This window comes from Uloborus diversus, chromosome 4 (assembly GCF_026930045.1).
Source record: "Uloborus diversus isolate 005 chromosome 4, Udiv.v.3.1, whole genome shotgun sequence".
Taxonomy (NCBI): domain Eukaryota; kingdom Metazoa; phylum Arthropoda; class Arachnida; order Araneae; family Uloboridae; genus Uloborus; species Uloborus diversus.
In genome coordinates this window covers 139842539-139865190 of record NC_072734.1, presented here as the reverse complement: position 1 = coordinate 139865190, position 22652 = coordinate 139842539, and the positions used below count along the sequence as shown (strand labels likewise).

Sequence of the window (22652 nt, the reverse complement as noted above, 5' to 3'; positions counted from 1 at the left end):
AAACTAATCCCCAAACGTCACTGATTTTTTCCGTGGAATGTTTCGAGATTTCGTAGATTTCCATATGTTTCCTGTGAAAAACAAGTTCCTTTGTCAAAAGGTTTAGTTGCACGAAGTTGCAATCAGTTTAAGTTTAACTGATTTTTACATTAAGTGCTTTGGTTTCAGTTCGATTACAGATCGTCCAGGTTGACTAATCTCCCAATGGGAGCGAGTAAGTCACTGATCCCCCTCCCTCACATATTTATCCTTTTTCTAACAGCTCTAATAAATTTATTTAAATTAGTAGGAAGATCAAACATGGCTTATATATTGTAAAGCTGAAAAATGAAATTTTATTTGCGCATGGAAACAATTTTAGTTTAGCCTAACTAGATATTTTTCTAGATCAAATCGTGGTAAAAAGAAGTCCGTTTTCGTCATTTCCGAGCATAAAAAAGGGATGAGAGGCTTACAGTAAGCATAGAAAATAATAAACTGATACTAACAGTCCTTTATTATGAAATTATTACTTAAACATAAAAAAGAAAAAATGACCCATTTCCCTCCCCAAAAACAGCTTGTGTGTTGAAATTTGAAAATTTTAGGATAAAAAGCTGTTGCACTTTAAAACGAAACAAAAACTACATTTGTATTCCAAGGCGTAAAAGAAAAATAAATCTTGAAGGAAATGCAATAATAACTTTTGCATACTACTTAAAATATGCTAAGTAGACTGGATCATGACTTAAAGTACCACTTAACCAAATTTCACTGAAAAATGTAATTTTACACAACCAATAACTTTCAATTTTATTAAATATATTTACAAAACATATTTTTTTACCAAAAACAAACGTTTTTTTCTTTATACCCACTTTTGCTGTTTCAAGAAATGTACCAAGGCTTCAAGGATGGAAATATTTGCTTCAAAAATTTTGGTTATTCATTGTAGTGTAAGTTTTCAGTTGAACTATTTTCCCCAGTCACCTTGCTTTAGCATTTTCACAACAAATGTAATATTTCACCTTTAGTTATAGTACATTCTGATGTTGAGCAATATTCTCTTTATCGAGACCGCGAGTTTTTCTCAAACTATTGCTTAACAGGCATTTACAGCTTCGAGGCTGACAGGTGCGAAATTGTGTAAGTTTCGCTTTGGTGACACAGGAATTTTAAGTTAATATTTTTCCTTCAGCTATTTGTGTTTGCTTGTTTTATTTATTTATTTATATTTTCAATACTTTGAGTTGAGGAAAAAAAAATCAGTTTTTTAATTTTTTGAACAATACTTAAGCTTAGTTCAAAAAATACAAAAAAAAAATCGAAATGAGTCATGTGATTTTCTACAATTCTTTGATGGCTAATCTTTCTCACGATTCTATAAACTTCCCATTAATGTGTCGTTTCTTATGAAATATGATGAAAAAATACCAATGCTCATGCGAAATATTGCTCATAGGGACACAACTTTAGGAAAAGCTTCTGGTTCTTATATTGGACAGTTGACCCATCGTAAAAATAATTATATTATTATTATTGTTAGTAGTACTCGTAGTAGTAGTATTTATTTTCCAGATACTAGTTTCTGGAGAGAAAGAAACGATGGTATTAAGCTCTAATGAAACTTGAATTAAGAAATAACATCGGTGCTTTAATTCATCATGTTCTCTGAAGCATTACGCGTTCCTTATTTACTAAACCACTGGTCAAAATTTCCATACATAGTGACATGCAATTAAATTTCCTCTAAGAAGTTTTTTTTATCTTATATTCGTATTTGAATGAACTGTCTACAAAAACTGAAAACTTCTATAAAATATTCTAAGGGCTCTAATCTAAGAGCACTTTTGTAATGAATTTTTGTTAATTAGTTATTTGTTTTAGTTCACCTTTATTAGAATTTCAATGATGTCAGGTTGTATAATCCATTATAAATTAAAAGAAAACACCGATAATAGCAAAGATAAAAATTCTAAAATTAAAAACATTTTGAATACAACTTTTTTCGGATATTTCAACGCTATAAGTAAATTATAGCCATTATGATGGTACATTTTGAGTTATAAATTTAAAGATAAACATCTTTAGAGATAAAACAAGAAATAACAACGTCAAAGAGTTCAAATTGCAGATTACTGCAGACACGTGTTATGTCGTTACAAGAAACGCCTTTTTCAATGCAAAAGAATGAGCTTATGGATGAAAAGACATCTGACAAAAAAAGCTTTTGTTGATTTTCTTTTTATCCATCAGCTGATTTTTTTGCATTGAAAAAAGCGTTCCTTGTAACGTCGAAACACGCGTCTCTAGTAATCTGCAATTTGTGCTATTTGACGTTGTTGTTTTGTATTTTGCTTTTTATGCACAAAGGTATTTATTTAACTAAATCTTTAGAGCTCTTGCATAAAGAGACCTTATTTATAATCATAATTGCTTTGACTTGTGGGAAAAAAATCTTGCCCGTTTTTACAATTTGAAAATTGTAAAAACATTTAAATGGAACTTTTATCTCTTATATCTCTTACGACTCTCTTCTACGATTTTAAACAACAAGACATCTTGGATTCGTTTTAAAAGACAACGCAACAGCTTCTTGCCCTAACATTTTTGAATTTTTATCACTTAACCCACTGGCCATTTTGGAGTAGTGGAAAAGACCATTTTTTCCTTTCACGTTCAAGCAATTTTTCCATAATGAAAGAATTCCAGTATCAGCTTATTTTTTTCTGTGCTTCTAGTATGCACTAGTTATTGAACCACGATTTCACCCTGGAAATTTTCTAGTTAGAATTAAATAGAGTCTTCTTATGCACTAACAGAAGTTAATTTGTTGAGCTTTACAATAAGCTGTGCTTGATTTTCTTACTAATTTAAATAAATTTACTAAAAATTAGAAAAAAAACCATCAAAAAGGATAAATTTTACTCATGTGTCAGGAATAAAAAAATATAAAGAAAAAAATAAAATAGTCCAGGAGTACAGAATTGATACATATTATCTACCAAATTTCATAGAAGTCAAAATTTCTGAAAATTTGTTGATTTTATGTAGAATGACTCCAAAGTATTCAAGATATTGTTTGTACACAATTACTATCAAATACTTTGTGCACTTTTGGGTACTCTCCAAAAATGCGCTATTCTTCCCAATGCAAAATGCTCACTGTGTAGTTCTCAAGGAACCACCATTACGAATATGCTCACCCGACACGACAATGCCCACAGTGTCATCGCTATGCCACACCATTGCAACTTCTACAAGTGACAACGTTACTGCTACTGATCGATGTCACATTTGCAACGATATTTTCACCACAATTCACACAGCTGCCTTATCTCTAAGTACGGGAGGCTGATGTGCGGTAAACTATGTATTTGTTTCACTTAATATTTTTTTTAATTGCTGTTGTACTAAAATTTTTATTTTATTTTCCATCAATTTATTTTTAGAGCTGCTGTTCAATCTAACATAAAAAACGAAAATGAAACTAAAATTATACTACGACGGTTTACGAGAAGTCTATCATCTTTTTCTCAGAGACAACTAAATCCAGAAAATAAGATTTTGTTTTCAAGGTTCCCGTAGATAAACTTCAAGGCATAATCCAGATGAAAAGTTGACCTTATAAGATAAAGAATCTACACACATTTTACAACCGTGACGCACAAAAGAGTTGAAACAAACATAAAAGTAGAACAAACGACATAAATTTCTGAAAACGTAACATTGACATGACAAAATATTGCGTTACATGCTGCTTGGTATTTTTTTAATGGCTAAATTCCAAATATATTACGAAAAAGACAAATGCCTCTTATTTCAAAAAATGGAGCAAAGCACGGCAAAGCACGATAATATTTTAAACGCCACAGTATAAGCTGAAATTTTCATTTTCTTCAAGGAAAATAAGATTTACTCCGAAACGTACGTTACATTGAATTATACATATTTTTTACAATTTGTATGAAAACGCCTTATCAGTGTTTTCTATATCTAATTACTAAGTTATATTTAGAGAAATCTAACTGTGCTCAGTTTTTAACTGATTAGGTGTTTTGCTATGGAATTATCGAATTGTGTTTAACTTTTTATAAAACAAAATGAAGTACGAAGTAATAAAATTAAATGTAGTAACAGAGTTTTTTTATTTTTAAATGTGAAAAAGTAGTTTAGAGTAGTATACTGTCGGACCCCGAATTAACGAACCTCTATTTTACGAATTTCGCGATTTAGCAACTTTTTAATCTTACCCACCTAAAATGAAATCAAAAACCTCTATTTAACGAATAATAAACCCCGAATTAACGAATCACTTCCACAGCCAAAAAAAAAAATTTTTTTTTGGAAATTTAAATTGGGAAATATTGGATTGTTTTCCAAATGACACATCCATATTACTTGAAGCAGAAAAACTGTTTTATTGGAATCTTCCACTTTGACGGGCGAGAGGGCAACCAATGAATAAAGATGCAAAAAGCGATAATAAACACACATTAAAACTTACTTTTTCAAATGCTTTACATGGCCTCGAAACTGTAAAAACATATCTCATGCAGCAGGCTGTAAATTACACAGTATTTCCTTCTCTCGAAAGAGAATTATTTTCAGTCAAGTATCAAAGAAATTGTCAAAATCTATTACTTAGTACTTTAAAATTTCGAATTAACTAGTGTGTAATAATTAGTGGAACGCTGAATAAAAAGTGTACACTTTCTTCTTTTGTATATGTATGCGCAATAATTGCTTATTAAGGTTTATAGATAAAGTAAGTGCAATTTTTTTTGCACCCCGATATTATGAATAACCCCAAATTAACGTATAAAAGTTTCGGTCCCAATGAATTCGCTAAATCGGGGTCCGACTGTATAAGTAGTACAGTAAAACCTGTAAAGTTGACCACCTTTGTAAGTTGTCCACCTGTCTATGTTGACCGCTTTTGTCAGGAACGGAATTAGTCCTATCTTGTATAATGAAGGAAAACCTCTTTAACTTGACCACCTTTCTATCTTGACCACCTGTCTATGTTGACCACTAATGTACCCCAAATTTGTTTTGGAGTATTGTAAGAAACCCTTTGTAAGTTGACCACTTGGTTTATTTTTTAAAACTTAATTTAGCAAATTATTTTATCTTATTATTTTTTTATAGCTTTCCAAAAAAAAAAATTTTTATGCCAGACCAGCATTTTACCAACTAAATAAAACAGCAGCATAACTAAACCTCCTTGTAAGTTTAACTACATTGGAAAATTACTAGAACCCTTTTATTCTCCAATCTTGATTTTCTTTTGTTGTTCTATTTAAGATTACCTTTTGTACTCTCTGTTCAATGAAAACATGTGTCAGTAGAAAAGTACAAAGTATTTTTTCCAGTTGCAATATTTTGTGGCAACACTAGAATTGTGCTAGAGTAAAGGTTACTTGCATTGCAGTATTTATGGTGCAAGGGATTAAGAAATAGGATATTTTCAACTGCCTTTTAGAATTATGCGAGTCCAGCTTGTTGCTCTCTGTGTTATAGTTTTACATAAAATGGCTTCAAAAAGAAATTTAGCTGAACTTCAGATTGATAAAAAGTATGAAGTATTAAAATTAATTGAAAAGAGAAAAATCCAGAGAAAATTAGCTGAGACATATGGAATTTCCAAAACTAGTGTCTAATAAGTGCGCCAAATTTCAATAAGGAGTTATTTTGTTGAAAAGTAGATCATCATGGCTATAAATGTATTAAATATATATGAGAAAAAAAAATAAGCGAAAAATTTGTTATTTTTGATTAGCTATGAATTTTTAATAACTGTTATTATCAAATAATTTTTTAAAAACAATGATTTTTTTTTATCAATTAACTGAAATTTTAAATTTACATGACACATTATACGTCATTCTGAGAAAATAACCTCTAAAAATATTTGAAAATCATTTTAAATTATTGTTTCAAAGTAATGTTAAGCAATGAAAGTGAGTTGAACGGAAAGAGTAAGTGTCAAATAGTCAAAAAATGAATACATGGTGCAAGAAATGACAAAAAAAAAAATCATTACCCCCTTTATAAGTTGACCACCTGTCTAAGTTGACCACCAATGTACTGCACCGCAAGTGGTCAACTTACACAGGTTTCACTGTAGTAGTAAATTAAACAGTTCCCAGGCTCACAAATATGCTTGAAAATTAAGAACGGTTAATTCTTTCAAAATTTCATGTGCTTGTAAAAAGCATAGAAGCAACCATAAATTCATAAAATCTAAGTAAGAAACAGCTCGTGTATTATTTTAGACTTGCGGTATCCGTACGGCTTTGCCCGTAGTAGAAAATTAAAAGGTCATTTGGTTCACCTGTATATTTACAAATAATAGATGATGAATTTCTCGCCAATATGCTATGTTCAAATGCTCGTCCATGCTATGGTAATATGCTCGTCCATGTTAGGGTAATGTACTCGTCCACGTTTCGGTAATTCGCTCGGTGCAGAGGAATTAAATCCACCGCGTCACAGAGATCCAGACGAGATCCAGACAGATATCCTTACACCCAGACAGAAATCCGGACATCCTGACTGAGATCCAGACTTTCAGCTTTATCATTAGCAAAATTAAAATCTAGTGCATGGAAGCTGAGTGAATTTTATTGCTTCATCATTAATTTAAGTTATTGCACATCACTTTTCAAAAAATTGTATGTGACAAGCGTTGGAAATAAATATGAAATGATAAAATGTACCTAATATTTTTACTCTGACAATGGAATATTTAAATAAACGCTCATAGATCACTGAAGTGACTTTTGAAGTTATATTTTTAGGAAAAAAATTTAAAAAGAAACTTTTAAAAAGAAACAAATTCCTTAGATTTTAAAAGAATAAAAAATGTCAGTTTTATATTTGTTTTTTAAAAATACATAGAGGGAAACTAAAAACATAACGGGGGAAAAGGACTGTAATTTTCATAAAGGGAAAACTCAAGGTAAGGAAATGTGCCTCTTAATTTGATACATCATTTTAAATGTTGAAATAAATTTTGGTGTAGAAAGGTTTCGTGAAGACTTAGAATTTATGTTCTAATATATTAAGTATTTTATTGTTATTGTTATTGAAGTTGTTTCATAACAGGCAAAGAGAATTCTATGTATACAAATCCTCACCATTCTAAAACCTTTTTATTTGTATTCAAATAATGTTGTCGACATAATGTAAATAATGTTATCTATTTTATCGAATACGTAATGTTATCGACGAAGTAAAACATTATTTGAAAACAAACGAACATGTTTCTTAGCAAGTTGATTTAAAGCGGTTTTCAAAATTGTAAGATGGAAAAAGAGAATCGGACCAAATTTTCAATGAAATTTACCAAAAGTTCAATATTGAAAATCCCCTCCATTAATTTATGTTAAACAGTCTCACAAAATCATATTTTGATTACAAAATAAAACATTAATATTAGATTTATGTTCGTAAGAGCTAGTAGGTTATACTACAAGATTAGAGCATTAATAGCAAAGGAAGTTCTTCAAACCTGAAATAAATTGTTTGTTAAAGTAATAGAAGAGCTATTTAACATTTTAAAAAAAAGAAAACACTGGAAGACGTTTTTACTGCTATTCCACAATACAGTGCCTTACATAGTCTAATATTTAATTTAGTTAGAGTGAAGAATGCTCTAACTTCAATATTTCCTGTATTAGTTTCTTATATTATTATTTAACTTTTCATTGATCGAAAGTTCTAATTTTTACCGTATATTTCAAAAAGGCGCACAATCATAAGTTTTGTAAGTTGAAAACCTATGCCCCTTACAAAAAAAGTACATCGTAAAAATATTTTAATCAAAAGATTTAGATATTTTCATTGATGTAAGTAGTAAAGCTTTGCTCAAAAGTTGATGATGTAATGGGCTTAAAATTTACATCTTTCCCTTATTGATTTAGGAAAACTCAAAAATCCACACGTCCTATTTTCACTAATTACACTTGTGTACCCAAAAACCCGGAACCTATTAAAAGAGCAAAAACAACAAAATAATAAGCCGTGCTATGTCAGTTTCGTTTTGCAATTCTTTCGCCAATTTCTCAGAAATATTTCTTATCGGCAATTAATTAAGAGTTTCCACCTCCTTCCAAACGCGAAGCATACATAGAGGTACCCATATACGAGCGTCATTTCATCTGAATAATAGCGTCTTATTAAATAAAATGTAATGTCAATGACCATTTAATTCAAATAACTCATACGAGGTGCAACGTTTTATTATCAGCGGGCTACCCTTACGACTCGGGTATAAATAGTGTCGCATGGGACGGAGCAGTATCTAGTCAACAATGGCCTTCGCTGCAGTAACAGTGGCTTTGGTAGCTCTGGCGGTGGCCGTTCAAAGCAAAAGCATTAATGTAAGTTGTGAATTATTAGTTTTATAGCACATTAACCTTGAATTAAAAGAAAAGTAAATTTTAACTCAACTTTAAAAATACAGAACATTTTTTTGTAAGTCCAAAAGCACCCCCTCCCCTTAATTGTTAAACTTTAAACATGAAGTTGTATTCATTTGATATCTAAAACAATTCAACAAAAAAATAATAATTGTAACGGATTAGCAAAATCTTTTTACAACAATTAAATCTCTAATATTTAAGTACAATCGATATTTTTTGCTAAAATATGTAGTTTTATATGCTGAGCAATTTTCAATTTTCATCGAGTTGACGAGAATTTCTAGAATCATATTTATTTTTAAGCTTTTATTGGGCATCTTCTTAAACATGATTAATTGGATGAAATTTACTAGCAAGCACAAAGGATAAATTTGGGTAGTAGCTTATAAATGCTTAAAAATTTATTGTTAAACTTTAACAAAATTCTAAATAATTTAGTTAAAAATGTTTTTCGATATGAATTTTTATGGAAGGGTATTTTCATTTATCTGTAACCTTAAGAATTATACTGCGTTCTAAAGTTATTATTTTTAATGAAATATATAACCTGCCACGCGCTGGACAATTTTTCCGAGAAATAGTCCGAATACATTAGGTTAGCTATCACTTTGTAACGAGTCTGCTATCTCTCTAAAATCTCTCTTTTTTACGCAGCTGACCCGAGATCGATACTGGTACATGACGTACTTGGGATGCCGTACGGTATATTTAAAATTCACGTTTAATGTTAGATTATTTGGGAAAAAAGTACCATTTGTATATGACCCCTTCATCTGCGCATATGACAACGCCTGTAATATGAAGGCTTCATGCCAAGCAGGCCCGTTATTTAGGTAGGGGGTGGGAAGCGGAAGCAGTTGCTACCTTGACTTTAATAACTGTGAGGTATTGAAATGTGTACGCATTTTTTTCTGCTTCTTAAGTGAAATATATAATAGGCAGATAGCTTTAGCCTCGTTCTTTTGGATGAATTTTAACTGCTAGTTGTTCCTGATGTTAAGAGGTAGGGAGTAGTTGGGGGAAAAAAAGTACCCATTTTTGTGCTTTCGTTTTTAGGCGGAAAATAATCCACACCTTTTTTATGTAAAAAGGCATCATTGATAAGTACTTGTAATAAATTCCTGTTTTTCTCATAAATTGTTGATAGTTATGACTACATTAATTCAGTTCCGTGATTATCATTTTAATTAAATGTATGAGGTAAATAGGAATTAGACTAGGAATTACATGTAGTATGTTTTACACGGTACATAGCGATTTCCAGATGCTTCTCATTTCAAATCAAACATAATCAAAAATGAAGCTCGTAAGCAATATGAATTGCAGTCGGTAAATAAAACACGAAAAATTATATCTAGCACAATGGAAGTTCAAGAAACCAATTTTTGTGTATGTCTTTGAAAACAGTTGCATTTTTTTGTTTTCCTAAAACCTGTATCAATAAATTTTAAAAATCAGACATTTTAAACATATTTTATAAGCTTTGGTGTTATGTTAATTACAAACTTTTGTCAAATGGAACCTAAACAATATTTAAAAATAATACTAATTTTGTCCAAAGAAAAATATCGAAAAACTTAGGATTTATTTTTCTTTCAAAAGTTTGAGACTCTTTAAAAACTTCCCTGGTGTCTATTTTTTTTTATTGAAAATTGGTAGTAATTAAGGAACTTAAATTATCCAATATAGCATTTATTGTTAATTATTATCCTTATATGTACGATTCACAATTTTCCATTGCTGCCTGTAACTGATACGGGAATTGCATATTTAATAAAAAAAATTTCTTCTTTTGGTTTTAGAGACGCTTTGGTATTGACGTCTTTTAAAGGGATGAAATATACGACAACAATCAATGTCATTGTAGTAATTAATTCCAGAAGACACCTAACTTTCTAAAGAGGATACAAAGGATGGCAAGAACAAAAGAGATGTGTACTTTTAGGGTTTTTAAGATTTGAAATGTTTGAGATTTTGAACTTAAAAATATAACAGTCAAACGCAATATTCTAAAAATAAGCTTGACTAAATCTCAAAGCATCTATTAGTTCATTCATGTGTTTTTTAATTTATGGAAAGAGAATTAGTAAATGAGTACATAATTTATTTTAAAACGAAGGAAAACCGATTCTAAGAGCGCTAATATTTACATGCAATTGTTCTTTGTGATTTCGTTTATTAATATCGAAATATACAATTTACGAATTTATTTTTTCAGGATATTGTTGCTTTGGATCGTATGTTGACAGGTAAATATTTTAAGGAAATTTGTATAATTTTAGCAATCTTTTTTTTTACTAATTATTTAGAAATGTATGCAAGAAATAAGTAAGGAGAGAAATGAATAATTTGCACATCGTCACTTCAAAGCAACACTAAGGCATCTAGTCCCACAAATAACACTAAGATATCCTACTGTTGCTCTGAGGCGACGATATAAACATAATTAGGTTATTGCAAATTTTTTAAGCTCCAATTGGTTCAAAAAATGTAATTGTATTGTTATTTAAACTTAAAAGAGTCCTCATATAAATATTATGGATAGTTTTGTGCACGAATGTGGCAAATGACATGTTTTGAAATATGGAGTAAGGGTATGGATTAGATTAAATTAGCTGACCAATTGCTGATAACCGTTACTGTTGCCTTTTTATTGTTTCTTTACTTTTCTTCTTTTTGTTTTTTGAAAAATATTAAAACAAAACTAGAAATAAATAAAGAGATATAAATATATACGTTCCTTCAAGGGATTATTATATTACTGCAAATGTCTTAGCTAACCAGTAATAACCGTTACTAATGAAGTTTTCTCTTTCATTATCTCCCCTCCTTTTTTTGTTTTTATTTTTTGAAGATTAAATGTGTGCAGTACCAATATTTTAGAATGGTATAAAATGGTTACAAAATAAATAAATAAATAAAAAAATATAAATACATAAGTTCCTTCAAGGGATCATATTACTGAAATGTTTTTAGCGAACGAATAATAACCGTTATTTTTGGTATTTTCGCCTTAGTTATCTCCCTACATTGTTTTGAAGATTTAATGTGCACAATGCCAAGATTGTAGAATTATTGAGTAACAAATTTATAATTTTACCCAATAGTCAAAAGATTAAGATTTCAGGATTATTAAATGACAAATTTACAACTTTACGCAACGTTAAAAGTTTAAGATAATTTACTGAAAACTAGCGAGCGTCAGTTACCACCCTAAGTCATCTATATAATTACTAATATGAAGAAACAAGTATACTAAATTTTATAGCAATTGAAACGCAATATAAAGTTCAAAATTGAAGAATATTCTCAATTGTTTTGTATTTTTCAAACTTTAGGATTTGAACTGATTTAGTTATCGTGAAAGTTAATTATTATTTTTGTCATAAATTTAAATTTTGATCCAGAGTGAATCTCATTTTATTTCTTTAAAATAATATCCGAATCACTTTTAAATACAGATAAATGTACACATTTGTTTTCTTTTAAAACTTGATACTAACAAATTTCGTTTTAACAAAGAAAACGTGTAGAAATATAAACACTTTATTTGAAGAAAAAGAAAAAAAGCTTTAAAATAATTTCGGAAAAGAAAAATTTTGGTGAAATAATCTTGCGATGTCCTGCATGCATTGAATCTTGTACGCAAAATAAGAACCTTATCGCCACGAGCATTTTTTTCTGTAGGTCGTCTTGAAGCTGAAGCAATATATCTTAAAGATTAGAGTTTACAGATCTAGGACATATGGAATAAACATTTCAGTTAAACTATAGCTCTAAAAGGATCAACTTTATGTAGGATTTAAAGTTTTTTAGAGCACTTTTGAAGTTGAAACTCCTTCTAGCACGTTGGACATCTTTAAGCAAGCGCCTGGTTGTCCGAATGGCTAAGTCGCTGGATTGCGGACTCGGAGATTGCGAGTGCAGGCCTCTGTTTTGGATATTAAATAGAGAATTTGATTTAACGATGTCCAATTATCGCAATCTTAGCAGAACGAGATATAAATCTACAGTTGATGCTGTCTTTAGAAGATATTTAAATAGATTCGAATCAAAATTGTTTGTATCCTATTTTAGTTACCATAAATCAATAGTATCAATTTTAGAATATGATGATAATAATGATTGGTTGGAAGAGTTATTGAAATTGTGGATGAAAATTCGTAAGTTTCATTGGCATAAATTTCAAATAATACCTATTAATTAAATTTCATATTTCATGTATTGGTAAATTTACGTTTTAAGCAATAGACTGCAATTTTTGCACTTAAAATAATATGTATTATTTTTCATTTACAACAGCGCATTATATGAAAATTGAAATATAATTTTTGTAGTAGAGTTTATAATAATGGATGAAAAAACACTTCATTTAAAAGTATTTCTTGCTCAATAAAATATTTCCCGACGATTCAAAAAATACACACATAATTGTTAGTTTTCACTTCTGTCGGCACTCCTGGAGTGCCTTTTCCTTTTTTTTTTCAAATCAGGTCTTTTACCTTTAACTTAATGTCATTGCTATCAAATTCATGTAACAATTCTTGCACAGAGAAGCAAATCTATGCAAGAGAACGTTTAAAAGTTCTGAGTAAAATGCGTTTAAAGTTTAGATCCTAGGTAGGCTTACATTGAAATTCGTTTTTTAAGTGAATGACCCGCAAGCGATGACCTTATGCGGAAAGAATGACCCACAAAGGTCACATTTACAAGAAAAATGGTAGATATTTGTTTCAAAGTTAGTAGATATTTTGCCTTAAAAATGCACAAATTATTTATTTTATTTTATCAATATTTTCTTCTACGTACAAACTATGACGCAGTTAAATTAGAGAAAATACAAAAATCTTAACATAAAACGTTATTTTTGAATTATTTTTTCTTAAATCTTGCCTTGTCATAAAAGTATTAGTAACTACTTTTTAATATCAGACCCAGATGAAGAATTGTCACCTCGAGTTATAGGAGGAAGAGATGCTTTGGAAGGAGAGTTTCCATGGATGGTAAGAAATACTGTTATGAAGAGGATCTAAATAAAACTTGTTTATTTTGTAGTAAAGCCCAGATTCAGTAAAACAAATTTTTCTTTAAATTTATATAAATTGATTTGTTATTTTGAAAATGTTGAATCCATGCAGAGCGCTACTGCTGAAACACGTGCATTTTTTATGTCCGATTAGTCAGGAATTTAAATGTTTTGCAGAGTCCACTGTTGAAATGCACATCGATTCTGAGAGGGTAGAAAAATATTTTTTAATTTTTTTATCAATTTCATTGTACTTTTTTGTTATAAATTGCTTTAGAAGCATAAAAAAAATTCAGTAGGTTTCCCAAGTATATTTTACAATTTTTCCAATAAAAGTGCCCTCTTTTAATCTTTTAGCTACTCCTTTAGCTTTTGCTGTCATTTTAAAAATTAGTGATTCATATTCTCAATATTTTATCCACATGTAAATGCTCTCTCAATTATCTTCAACGCGAAGAAGTGCGTATAAATTATCTTGATTTAAAGTAATTTCAAAAAAAAAAAAAAAAAAAAAAAACCCTCAAATAAATAAATAAATAAATAAATAAATAAATAATTATTTGAAGAAAATACTCACACTTACACGAAATCTCAAATTAAACAATAAATAAAATCTTGTCCTTAAAAATTTAATAAAAACATTATTATATGTATGAAGCATGAGCAAACTAACTAAACTGCGTCACTGACAAATAGCAGCATCATGATTTGCCATTATAAAGATAAAGAACATATTTATTCTACTTTTTATACAAGGTACTCACAAGGAGTTAAAATTCACTCACGTTTTTCCTTAAATGAATTCTGTATTACTAAATATCTCATGTGTTCATATGACATGTCTTATTAGACAAATATTTAAAGCTAATTTAACATTGGAATAAATTAAAAAAAAAAAAATCTTTTTTCGAACAGGTTGCACTTCACTATCAAGGACGTTTCGTATGCAGCTCATTTTTGGTGACTCCAAAAGTCTTGATGACTGCAGCTCACTGCGTTGTCTTGTAAGTAAAATGAAGTCACAAGGAGTAAGAACTGGATCATGCAAACAATTAATTTGTATCTAAAAAAGTTCATGGACATGAAAATTCTATTTTTTTGCCATTTATAGTGGACGCGAACCAGAAGATCCAAAGCATTACAACGCCTACGTCGGAACAATCCATCGCGATGGACCAGACACTGAAATACTTTTCGACGAAATCATCGCCCATCCAGAATACGGCAGTGGCACTGAGTACGATATCGCCATCATGAGGATAAGAGATGGAGTGACCCTCAACGAGAACATCCAAACTATCTGCTTGCCCACGAAGGACTCCATGTATGAAGACATGCAAGCTCAAGTTATTGGATGGGGAGTATCAGAAAAGGGTGAGTGAATTTTCAAATGTCTATTAAAAACAACCCAATATTCAGCTTGTCCTCGCTTAACCTGCAAGATCTCTGCTTTTGCGACTGTTAGTCCTAGATACATACTTAGTCAAGATAAAATGCAGGGTTAAAATATTGAAAGTTTTAAACAGAAAGAAAGAAAAGAAAGTGAAAAATACGATATCTAACTTTTTATATGGCATCCAGGTTCGTAAAGTTGTGCTTAGAGAAGTCACAAGCATAGAAAATAATACTAATACAAAAAAATTCAAATCGATTATGACCAAAATTCAAGGAATTATTGAAGTTCAAAATTCTAAGGAACAGTGCTGATTTCAGCCTTGAAATTAACTTGTTAAATTTATAAACAAAATTTTATAATCACTACTATTTTTCATTGTTTTTTGCAACAATTAAAAAACAACTACGTCACTTCCGTGACACAAAAAGCTTGCAAATCAGACTTTTAAAGCCCTCGCATAAGATGTTTCACTTAAAAGTAATTTTTACGTCCTCATAATCATGCGTTATAAGCCTATTATTACGCAATTTATAATTTTCATGCTATGAAAAATGTTAACTATGTGTTTATTTTGACTGAACAGGAGGACGAGAATCAGCTAAAATTTTGCAGACAGCCGTGGAAAACGTGCCCACTAACTCCATGTGCGCCTTCACATACGCCATTTTGGGTATTCCTGTAACTAGAAGACATGTTTGTGCCGGCGGAGAACGAGACAAGGGCATCTGCTTCGTAAGTACTTGTACCAATAATTGTATTGTTTTTTCATCCAAATACTTGGGAATGAAATTTATAGCTAAATATGGGAGGGAAACAACATATTAGGTGTGCTTATGTCCAACAAGTGTGGTTCAAACACTGTTGATATTTCATTGAGTTACATTAAGATATACTCTTAATCAAAGGATGGTGCAAAGATCCTGATTCGTTTAAAGAATATCTAAAATTGTTCAAGAGTGTCTATTTTCACATCTAGTAAGCACTATTCTCCTAATATAATCTTGGGATATTTTTGTTTTGGCTGCAAAGTTTTTGCCACTTATCCTTTCTTTTATCCTTACTTTAAACCCAGATCACCCGTCAATCTTCTGCAACATATATGTTCAAGTGTTTTAATGTTTTTTTCTTTTTAAAATGCAATCTATTTATGATTATTATTTTAATACAAAAAAGAAAATTAAATTTAAAGAAAAAAGGATTAAAGCTATTATCACATTAATTCTCCTGTGACGCACTTTCTGTTATTCACGCAGTTTCCAATTGTTCTTAGATATTTAAAAGAATAACAGCATTCTTACAACAACTTAAGCTTCTAAAGTCTCAACTAATGCTCTTCAAATTCATCCTATGAAAAAAAATACAAAAGTTATAATCGTTTTCTAAATAGTTGCTAGATTATGCAGTACTTAGCGCAAATAAATGTGTTATTGTCACTTTTTTGAAAATAAATTTACGCTATTGTAAACTGGCTGAAAATAGAACGATAATATTCATATCCTTCAGAAGTTTCATAGTTTTTCTTTTTTTTTTTTAAGTCATAAAAGCGCATAGGTTAAGTATCTTTGCGGTGACGATATTTTGTTTATAAGTGTTCCACAAACGATACTTTTCTACTGAAGAAAGGTAAAGAAATCTTATAACTATTGAAAAAATTTTTTCATCAGATTATTTATTTTTCTATTTTTTAATACTCGTGTTAGTATTTCTTTACAGTGTAAAATATTCATTCCCAACTCTGACATAAAGATACTAACCTCCACAGTTTAGTCATAGTTCTGAAGGGAAGGGAAAGACTCCAGGAACCCTGCTGTCATGGTAACAACTTACTAACGACCGACCACAGAACTTTCGTGTCTACGTACTAAAGAAGTACGAGTTTTGCATGTACTGGTCGGCAGTGACAGGTGCAGAACTTAGAGCCCTAAAACACCGGAGTCGGATGCCTCAACCACTAAAACCCTAAATCATAGCTTAAGTCGCGACATGTTCGCCATCTTAGGGCTGAATGCCGCTTTTTCCTATGTCTGCTACGATGAAGTAGCGTGTTTTGCTTCTTCATTGAGGCGCTTCTTGATTGTGAGTTAACATGGAGTTTATACGAAACCACAATCAATAAGTAAAACACGCTACTTTACCATAGCAGGCATAGGAAAAAAGCATCATTTAGCCTCAAGATGGCAGAAGTGTAGCTACTTCTACGGTTCAGGACTTTATTAACCACAAGGCTACCCACGACCCGCCTAGTTCGTTGTTTATAGGACACTTCTAAAGCTCTCTCTGAGCCTAAGTGTTTCTATGCCTTCTACGATGAACTAGCCTGTTTTGCTTCTTGATTGTAGGCTAACATGGAGTTAATAAGAAACCACAATCAAGAAGCAAAACACGCTACATAACCAAAGCAGACATAGGAAGAAAGCATCAAGCCCCAAGATAGCGGACATGTCGCTACTTATTCTACGATTCAAGACTTTATTAACCACAAGGCTGCCCACTGCCCCGCCTAGCCCGTTAATTATACGACCCTTTTAAAGCTCTCGCTGAGCCAGAGTGCACGTTCTGTTGTTTTGCAGGGAGATTCTGGCGGACCTCTCGTCGCCATGAACGAGACGAAGCCCGTAGCGGTCGGTGTGGCCTCCTTCGTGTCTAGACGAGGTTGTGCCCAGCGCCACATACCGGCGGTTTATACAAGTACTGCTGCCTACATGGACTGGATAAAAGAAAACATGGGCGAAGACAAAGACGAACTTTGCGAAGTTGAACAGTCCAAAAAATCCAGACGACGGGGATGAAGGTGGATATACGCGGTAGTCATGCTGGGATGTCTTGTGATTATTTTTATATGAGCGGTACTAAATGTTTTTTCTACGAATTTTCAAAATAAAAAAGCTTAAAAACCACTTCGGCTTAAAAAAAATTCTTGAGTTTATCAGTGTACGAACGTCAAGTAGCATATGTTTTAGAAAAAGAAAATTTTCTCATTTTATGACGAGGAACTACGTAGAATTAAACATTAAGCATTTATCCACTTTAGATTTCACTATTTCGAAGAGACTTAATGCTTCAAACCTCTTTCAGGAGGTTTTGGTAAATGTAAGATTTTTTTTTCTGCAACTACATTGGTTAACTCCCAAACAAAAATTACAATAAAAAAATCCCTAACAAACAAGAAATATCAGAGATTTTGGCATCTAATTTTTTCAAGCTTATTTTAAATTTCTGAAAAAAATTAGCAAACAAGAATTAGTAGAGATTTAAGTATTCAATTTTTACAAGCTCATTTTGAATTTCTGAAAAAATCATTTAACAGAAATATTCTTCCTCCTTCGTTTTTAATGTGCAGTTAATATACACCGTGCAGTTTTTCCTAACTCCCCCTTGCTCCCACACAAAACCCCTTAAAAACGTTAAATTAGTTTTTGAACTATAACCATTCACAGAAGAGGCAAAAGATGATTTTCCCTATTGTTTTATTTATTTATTTTGCTAACTTTTGACTTTTACCCAAAAGTCAGATAAGTAGAGTAATTAATAGTTCAAAAAGAGCAAAATACAAACATCTGTCTTTGATAAAAATAGCATTTTACCATGATCAGAATCTCATCCATTGAAAAGTTTCTTCCATAGAGTATTTTTGGATTGCAATAAAACAATTTGGAAATGATAGAAAAGGGTATTTTTCTAAAGATGTTTTGCATGTAACAAGCATAAGAGTTTCTCAGTGAGATTTTTTACTTCCTAAAACTTTACTTAAAGAGTATCCTCCAACTTATTTATTTACAAGTGTGTCAACATATTTAAAAACATGTTGATTGAACTCCGGTTCGAGAAATGATTGTACGCTTGAAAATACTTAATAGATTCCTTGTACTTTCAGAAAATAATTTTGTTTAGATTTCAGTTAAATGTAGAAAAAGCACGAACAATATTCTACAAGTTAAGATTTCTAGGACTTGTTTGAAAAATTTTACAGAGGAAAAAGTGTTTTAGAAAAAATTCTAGTGCCTTGAAAATGGCTTTAGATCTTTGTACTGCTGAATGGTTTTAATGTACAACATCGAAATTGTTTTCACTAAACTACCAAGATCAATATGTTTGAACGTCAAAAATAACTATTTTTAAGTAAAGGCTAGAACTTCAAATGCAGTTGGAAATATATTCTTGTGATGAATATATCTGGAATTAATCTTACTAATGCATTACATTGCACTGATAAACAGAGCTTAAATATAGAGAATTATTCTATCCACCGTTTTATCAGTACAAAGTAAATTGTGGAGTTCTTTCTCCAACATGCACTTTTCAATAAAAACTATAGTTGTTATTTATCAACAACAATTTTATTCAATTATCCCAACTTTTCCTATAATACACAAAAACTTGATGCATGTTTCTCTCTTCATCTTCTTGGATCAAGGGTTTAAATTTCACGCTGTAAAAAGACATTAAATACAGTTAGAAATAATATTTTTGTTTGCTATGATCTACATTTAAACATCAGGGGAACGTCTTAGTTTAGAAATGAACTGCCGTAAGTAAGTAAATACGATGCACTTATATTTTAAAGTGCTTTTACTTAAACCTAATATGCATCAATGGTGTGAAAAATTTGATGACTTGAATTATTTTTGTGTGCATAACAGTGTATTTCCAATAAGTTATTCCCATCATTTCTATCTACTTTCCACTTAGATTATTTCCCCGAAATGTGTTCAATGACTTATGATATTTCTTCAGAAAACTTTCCACGATTTATACACATGTTGATCGATGAATGCATATCAATAAATTGACTAACTCAACTTTAACTGGTCTAAAGTTAACTTTTCAAACTTCAAACAAAGGTAATTATTATTGGTCAACAAACAATAATTTTCTTGGGATTGAATCAAATACCATTTAAGTAACATCTAACGTACCAATATCAAACTTTCCTATTTGATCAAGAACACTTCGAATGGATTTTTTGCTGCAGTTCAAAACATTCTGCTTTGAAACGAAGAGGAACTTACGTATTTAAGTATTTGAAACATATGTCGCTTAAATTTCAAACACTTTTTCCAAGCTGAAGTTTCATGTTCTTCCACCTTGCTACATCCTACAATTATTAAATCGCGTACCGTATGTTTAGAACTTAATTACAAATGTTGTGTTGTATCTTGTTTGTGCTGTCTAAAATATATTTTCTTGCAGATATGACGGATAATACTTTTTGTTTACCAAAATACTTTTAGTTGGAGATGTGAAACATGTGTGCCTTTCTAGTGTTTTTCATAACATCTTTGTTTTCAGAAATAACGGATTTTATTTCATCTAGTACAAAAACTTTATTCATTAAAAAAGCATGACAGTGCCCATTGATGTGTATTGAGTAATTGAAAGTGAAAACATCTCTATTAGCTGTTTATAAGGAATTAGTCAAATACTTAAAAATATGCTTCAAAATTTTTATATTATGAGGAGAAGTTTAAATATATAGCAAAAAGAATATTCTATGCACTGCTTGATGCTATGAAACATACAGTAAAGGGCATAAACTACCTAAAAGTCCTAATGATAAAAGTACGAGATTCGAGGAGAAATTAGTTTATTAAACATCCAAGTTTTCGGAAACTCTCTTTTATTTTCATTCTGCGCCAAGCTTGGTTTTTAACTCAATGGAAAGAAAGCCTCATAAAAAATGACTTATACAATAAAAAATGCTGCTAATGTAAAACTGGAATTTGATGCCTTTTAGCTTAAATGGAGTCAAGACTTTCCATTTTGTATTATCCTCTAGTTTATTCCGACTTTGAAAAACAATGACATTAGGGATTTTTATAGATATATGTTCCATTTCAGAAATTTGTAGAAACTTCTCATAGTCATCTACGATTTTCAGTAGAAACAGCAGCTGATGTTAGAGTAGTGATAATTGTACATCAATGCCGAAAGTTTCTTGGTCTTTAACCATTAGTAAACCTATTCAAGGGTGATTTCAGTTGCTACGAGGTTTGAAATAAAAATAACGGCTAGTGTACGTATTAGACTTAATCGAAATAAACCTTATCACGTGAAAAATTATGGCAACTTAAGTTTAAACTCATGCGAATAGAAACCAAAAGAATGCAGAATAAATAAAAGAGAGCCGAATAACATGCTTTGCATATGTGCAAAATATACTTCCATTCAAGCCAATTTTATATGACAACCAATTAAATCTCTTCAGCAGATCAGAAACGAAACTGGAAAAAAAAATCTTTATAACACTTCCATGATATTTGCCAAAAAATGAACATTTACATTATGTATTAATAGTACAATGAGTATATTCAGAGGTTCAATCAGGGGTTGATAGCCATAAAAATCTTTAGTTTACGCTATATTGATAGTTCTAACATATTGAAATATATACATACATCTAAACACGGTTACGAATTATCATCCCCCAAGAGAAATTTCAGATTCCACCAAAAGGTTATTGGCTGAGAGTTTATTGGCAGTTATACACCATGTAAATTCATATTTGATCGCCATTATGAAGAACCATTTTTAGTCTTTTAACGATGTCAGTGAACGGGTGGGTGTAACTTTGTAATTTTGCCACCATATCAATGGTGGCAGTTCAATTTGCTTTCATCTCTCAATGTACTCTTTTCTGATACTGAGAGTGGGATTCCACCCTAGACTTCACAGTAAACATTGTTTTTCTTGATGGGAGAAACCTTAAAACAGGAATTAGTAACTGCAGGGAGCAAGTCCAATCATTGGTTTAGAAAAAACCGAAGCAAAGAGCCCAAGTCACGAGATTCAACTACGAAAAATGGGTGCAAATTTTGCATGAAACTAATGAAAAAAAACCTGATTTCACCTGATAGTTTACCTCAAATGCTATCATGTGACTTATGATCTTCATTCCATGAATAAAAGGCTTCACTCTCTCCACCCCTTATTTCCTCTCAATGGATATAACCACTTTTTTTCTTTTACTTCAACACTTTTTGAATCTGCAACATAAAACAGCAAAACAAAGCATATTGTCGCGATAAGACATTTTAATTATTTAAACCATCTCGTTTTTTTGCGTAGGGAGACTCTGGTGGACCTCTAGTGGCCATGAATGAAACTAGTCCCGTTGCCATTGGCGTTGCTTCTTTCGGATCATACCTGGGATGTGCTGCTGCTCGGGTTCCAGCCGTGTACACCGCCACCGCTTTCTACACCGACTGGATTGTGGAGAACATGGGAGATGATTCCGCTGACTTATGCTTCGTCAACAAGACTTCCGAAAGCACTCGAAGATGGTGGGGCTAAGAAAATCCTCACCTTCTAAGTTGACGACTTGAAACGACATGAAGAAAGTCTACTAAATACCGACTCGAATCTCACTAAACAGACATATGAACTGTGTTTATGGAATGGAATCTCATATAACTTATGTTATTTTGGGTGTTTGATTGTTCATGCAGGTTATTTTCCTATGAAAACTTTAACTATTGTTTGAATAAAATTATTTATGTTAAAATGAAATATTAGTTTCCTTCATTTGTGTTTTCGCTTTGTGTTTGTTGGCAGGACACATAAACAAGTGACTGACTGTGCAGTTCAGGTATACAACATTTCTAGTAAGATTTTTCTATAGTGTTATAAACCTGAATTTAATATTAAATCGCAGAAAAACCATTTCAAACCTGAGACAGCTAGTTAAGCAGTGAAGCCAATTTTATGATAATATAGCATATAAAGGCCAAATTTTGCTCTCATACTCTGACATGTGATATTTAGCCATATGACTACCAAACGTTCTGCATGACACAGGGGAAGAATATTACATAATGCAAATACT

The 22652-nt window shown here is 31.1% G+C and overlaps 1 protein-coding gene across 1 annotated transcript; it reads left to right on the top strand.

Annotated features, from left to right (window-relative positions):
* Positions 1-8297: 8297 nt before the first annotated feature.
* Positions 8298-22120, top strand: LOC129221515 (trypsin-3-like). Its single transcript, XM_054856005.1, has 7 exons — positions 8298-8366; positions 10627-10657; positions 13341-13411; positions 14350-14438; positions 14546-14808; positions 15414-15562; positions 21896-22120. The coding sequence occupies exons 1-7, from the start codon at positions 8298-8300 to the stop codon at positions 22118-22120; spliced, it is 897 nt and encodes a 298-aa protein (XP_054711980.1).
* The last annotated feature ends 532 nt before the right edge of the window (positions 22121-22652 follow it).

Bases quoted from the DNA above. Each gene is read 5' to 3' on its own strand.
- LOC129221515 (XM_054856005.1), top strand. From the start codon at position 8,298: ATGGCCTTCGCTGCAGTAACAGTGGCTTTGGTAGCTCTGGCGGTGGCC. The intron at 13,412-14,349 runs GTAAGAAATACT...TTTTTCGAACAG, and splicing joins AAGGAGAGTTTCCATGGATG to GTTGCACTTCACTATCAAGG. The intron at 15,563-21,895 runs GTAAGTACTTGT...TTTTTTGCGTAG, and splicing joins GAGACAAGGGCATCTGCTTC to GGAGACTCTGGTGGACCTCT.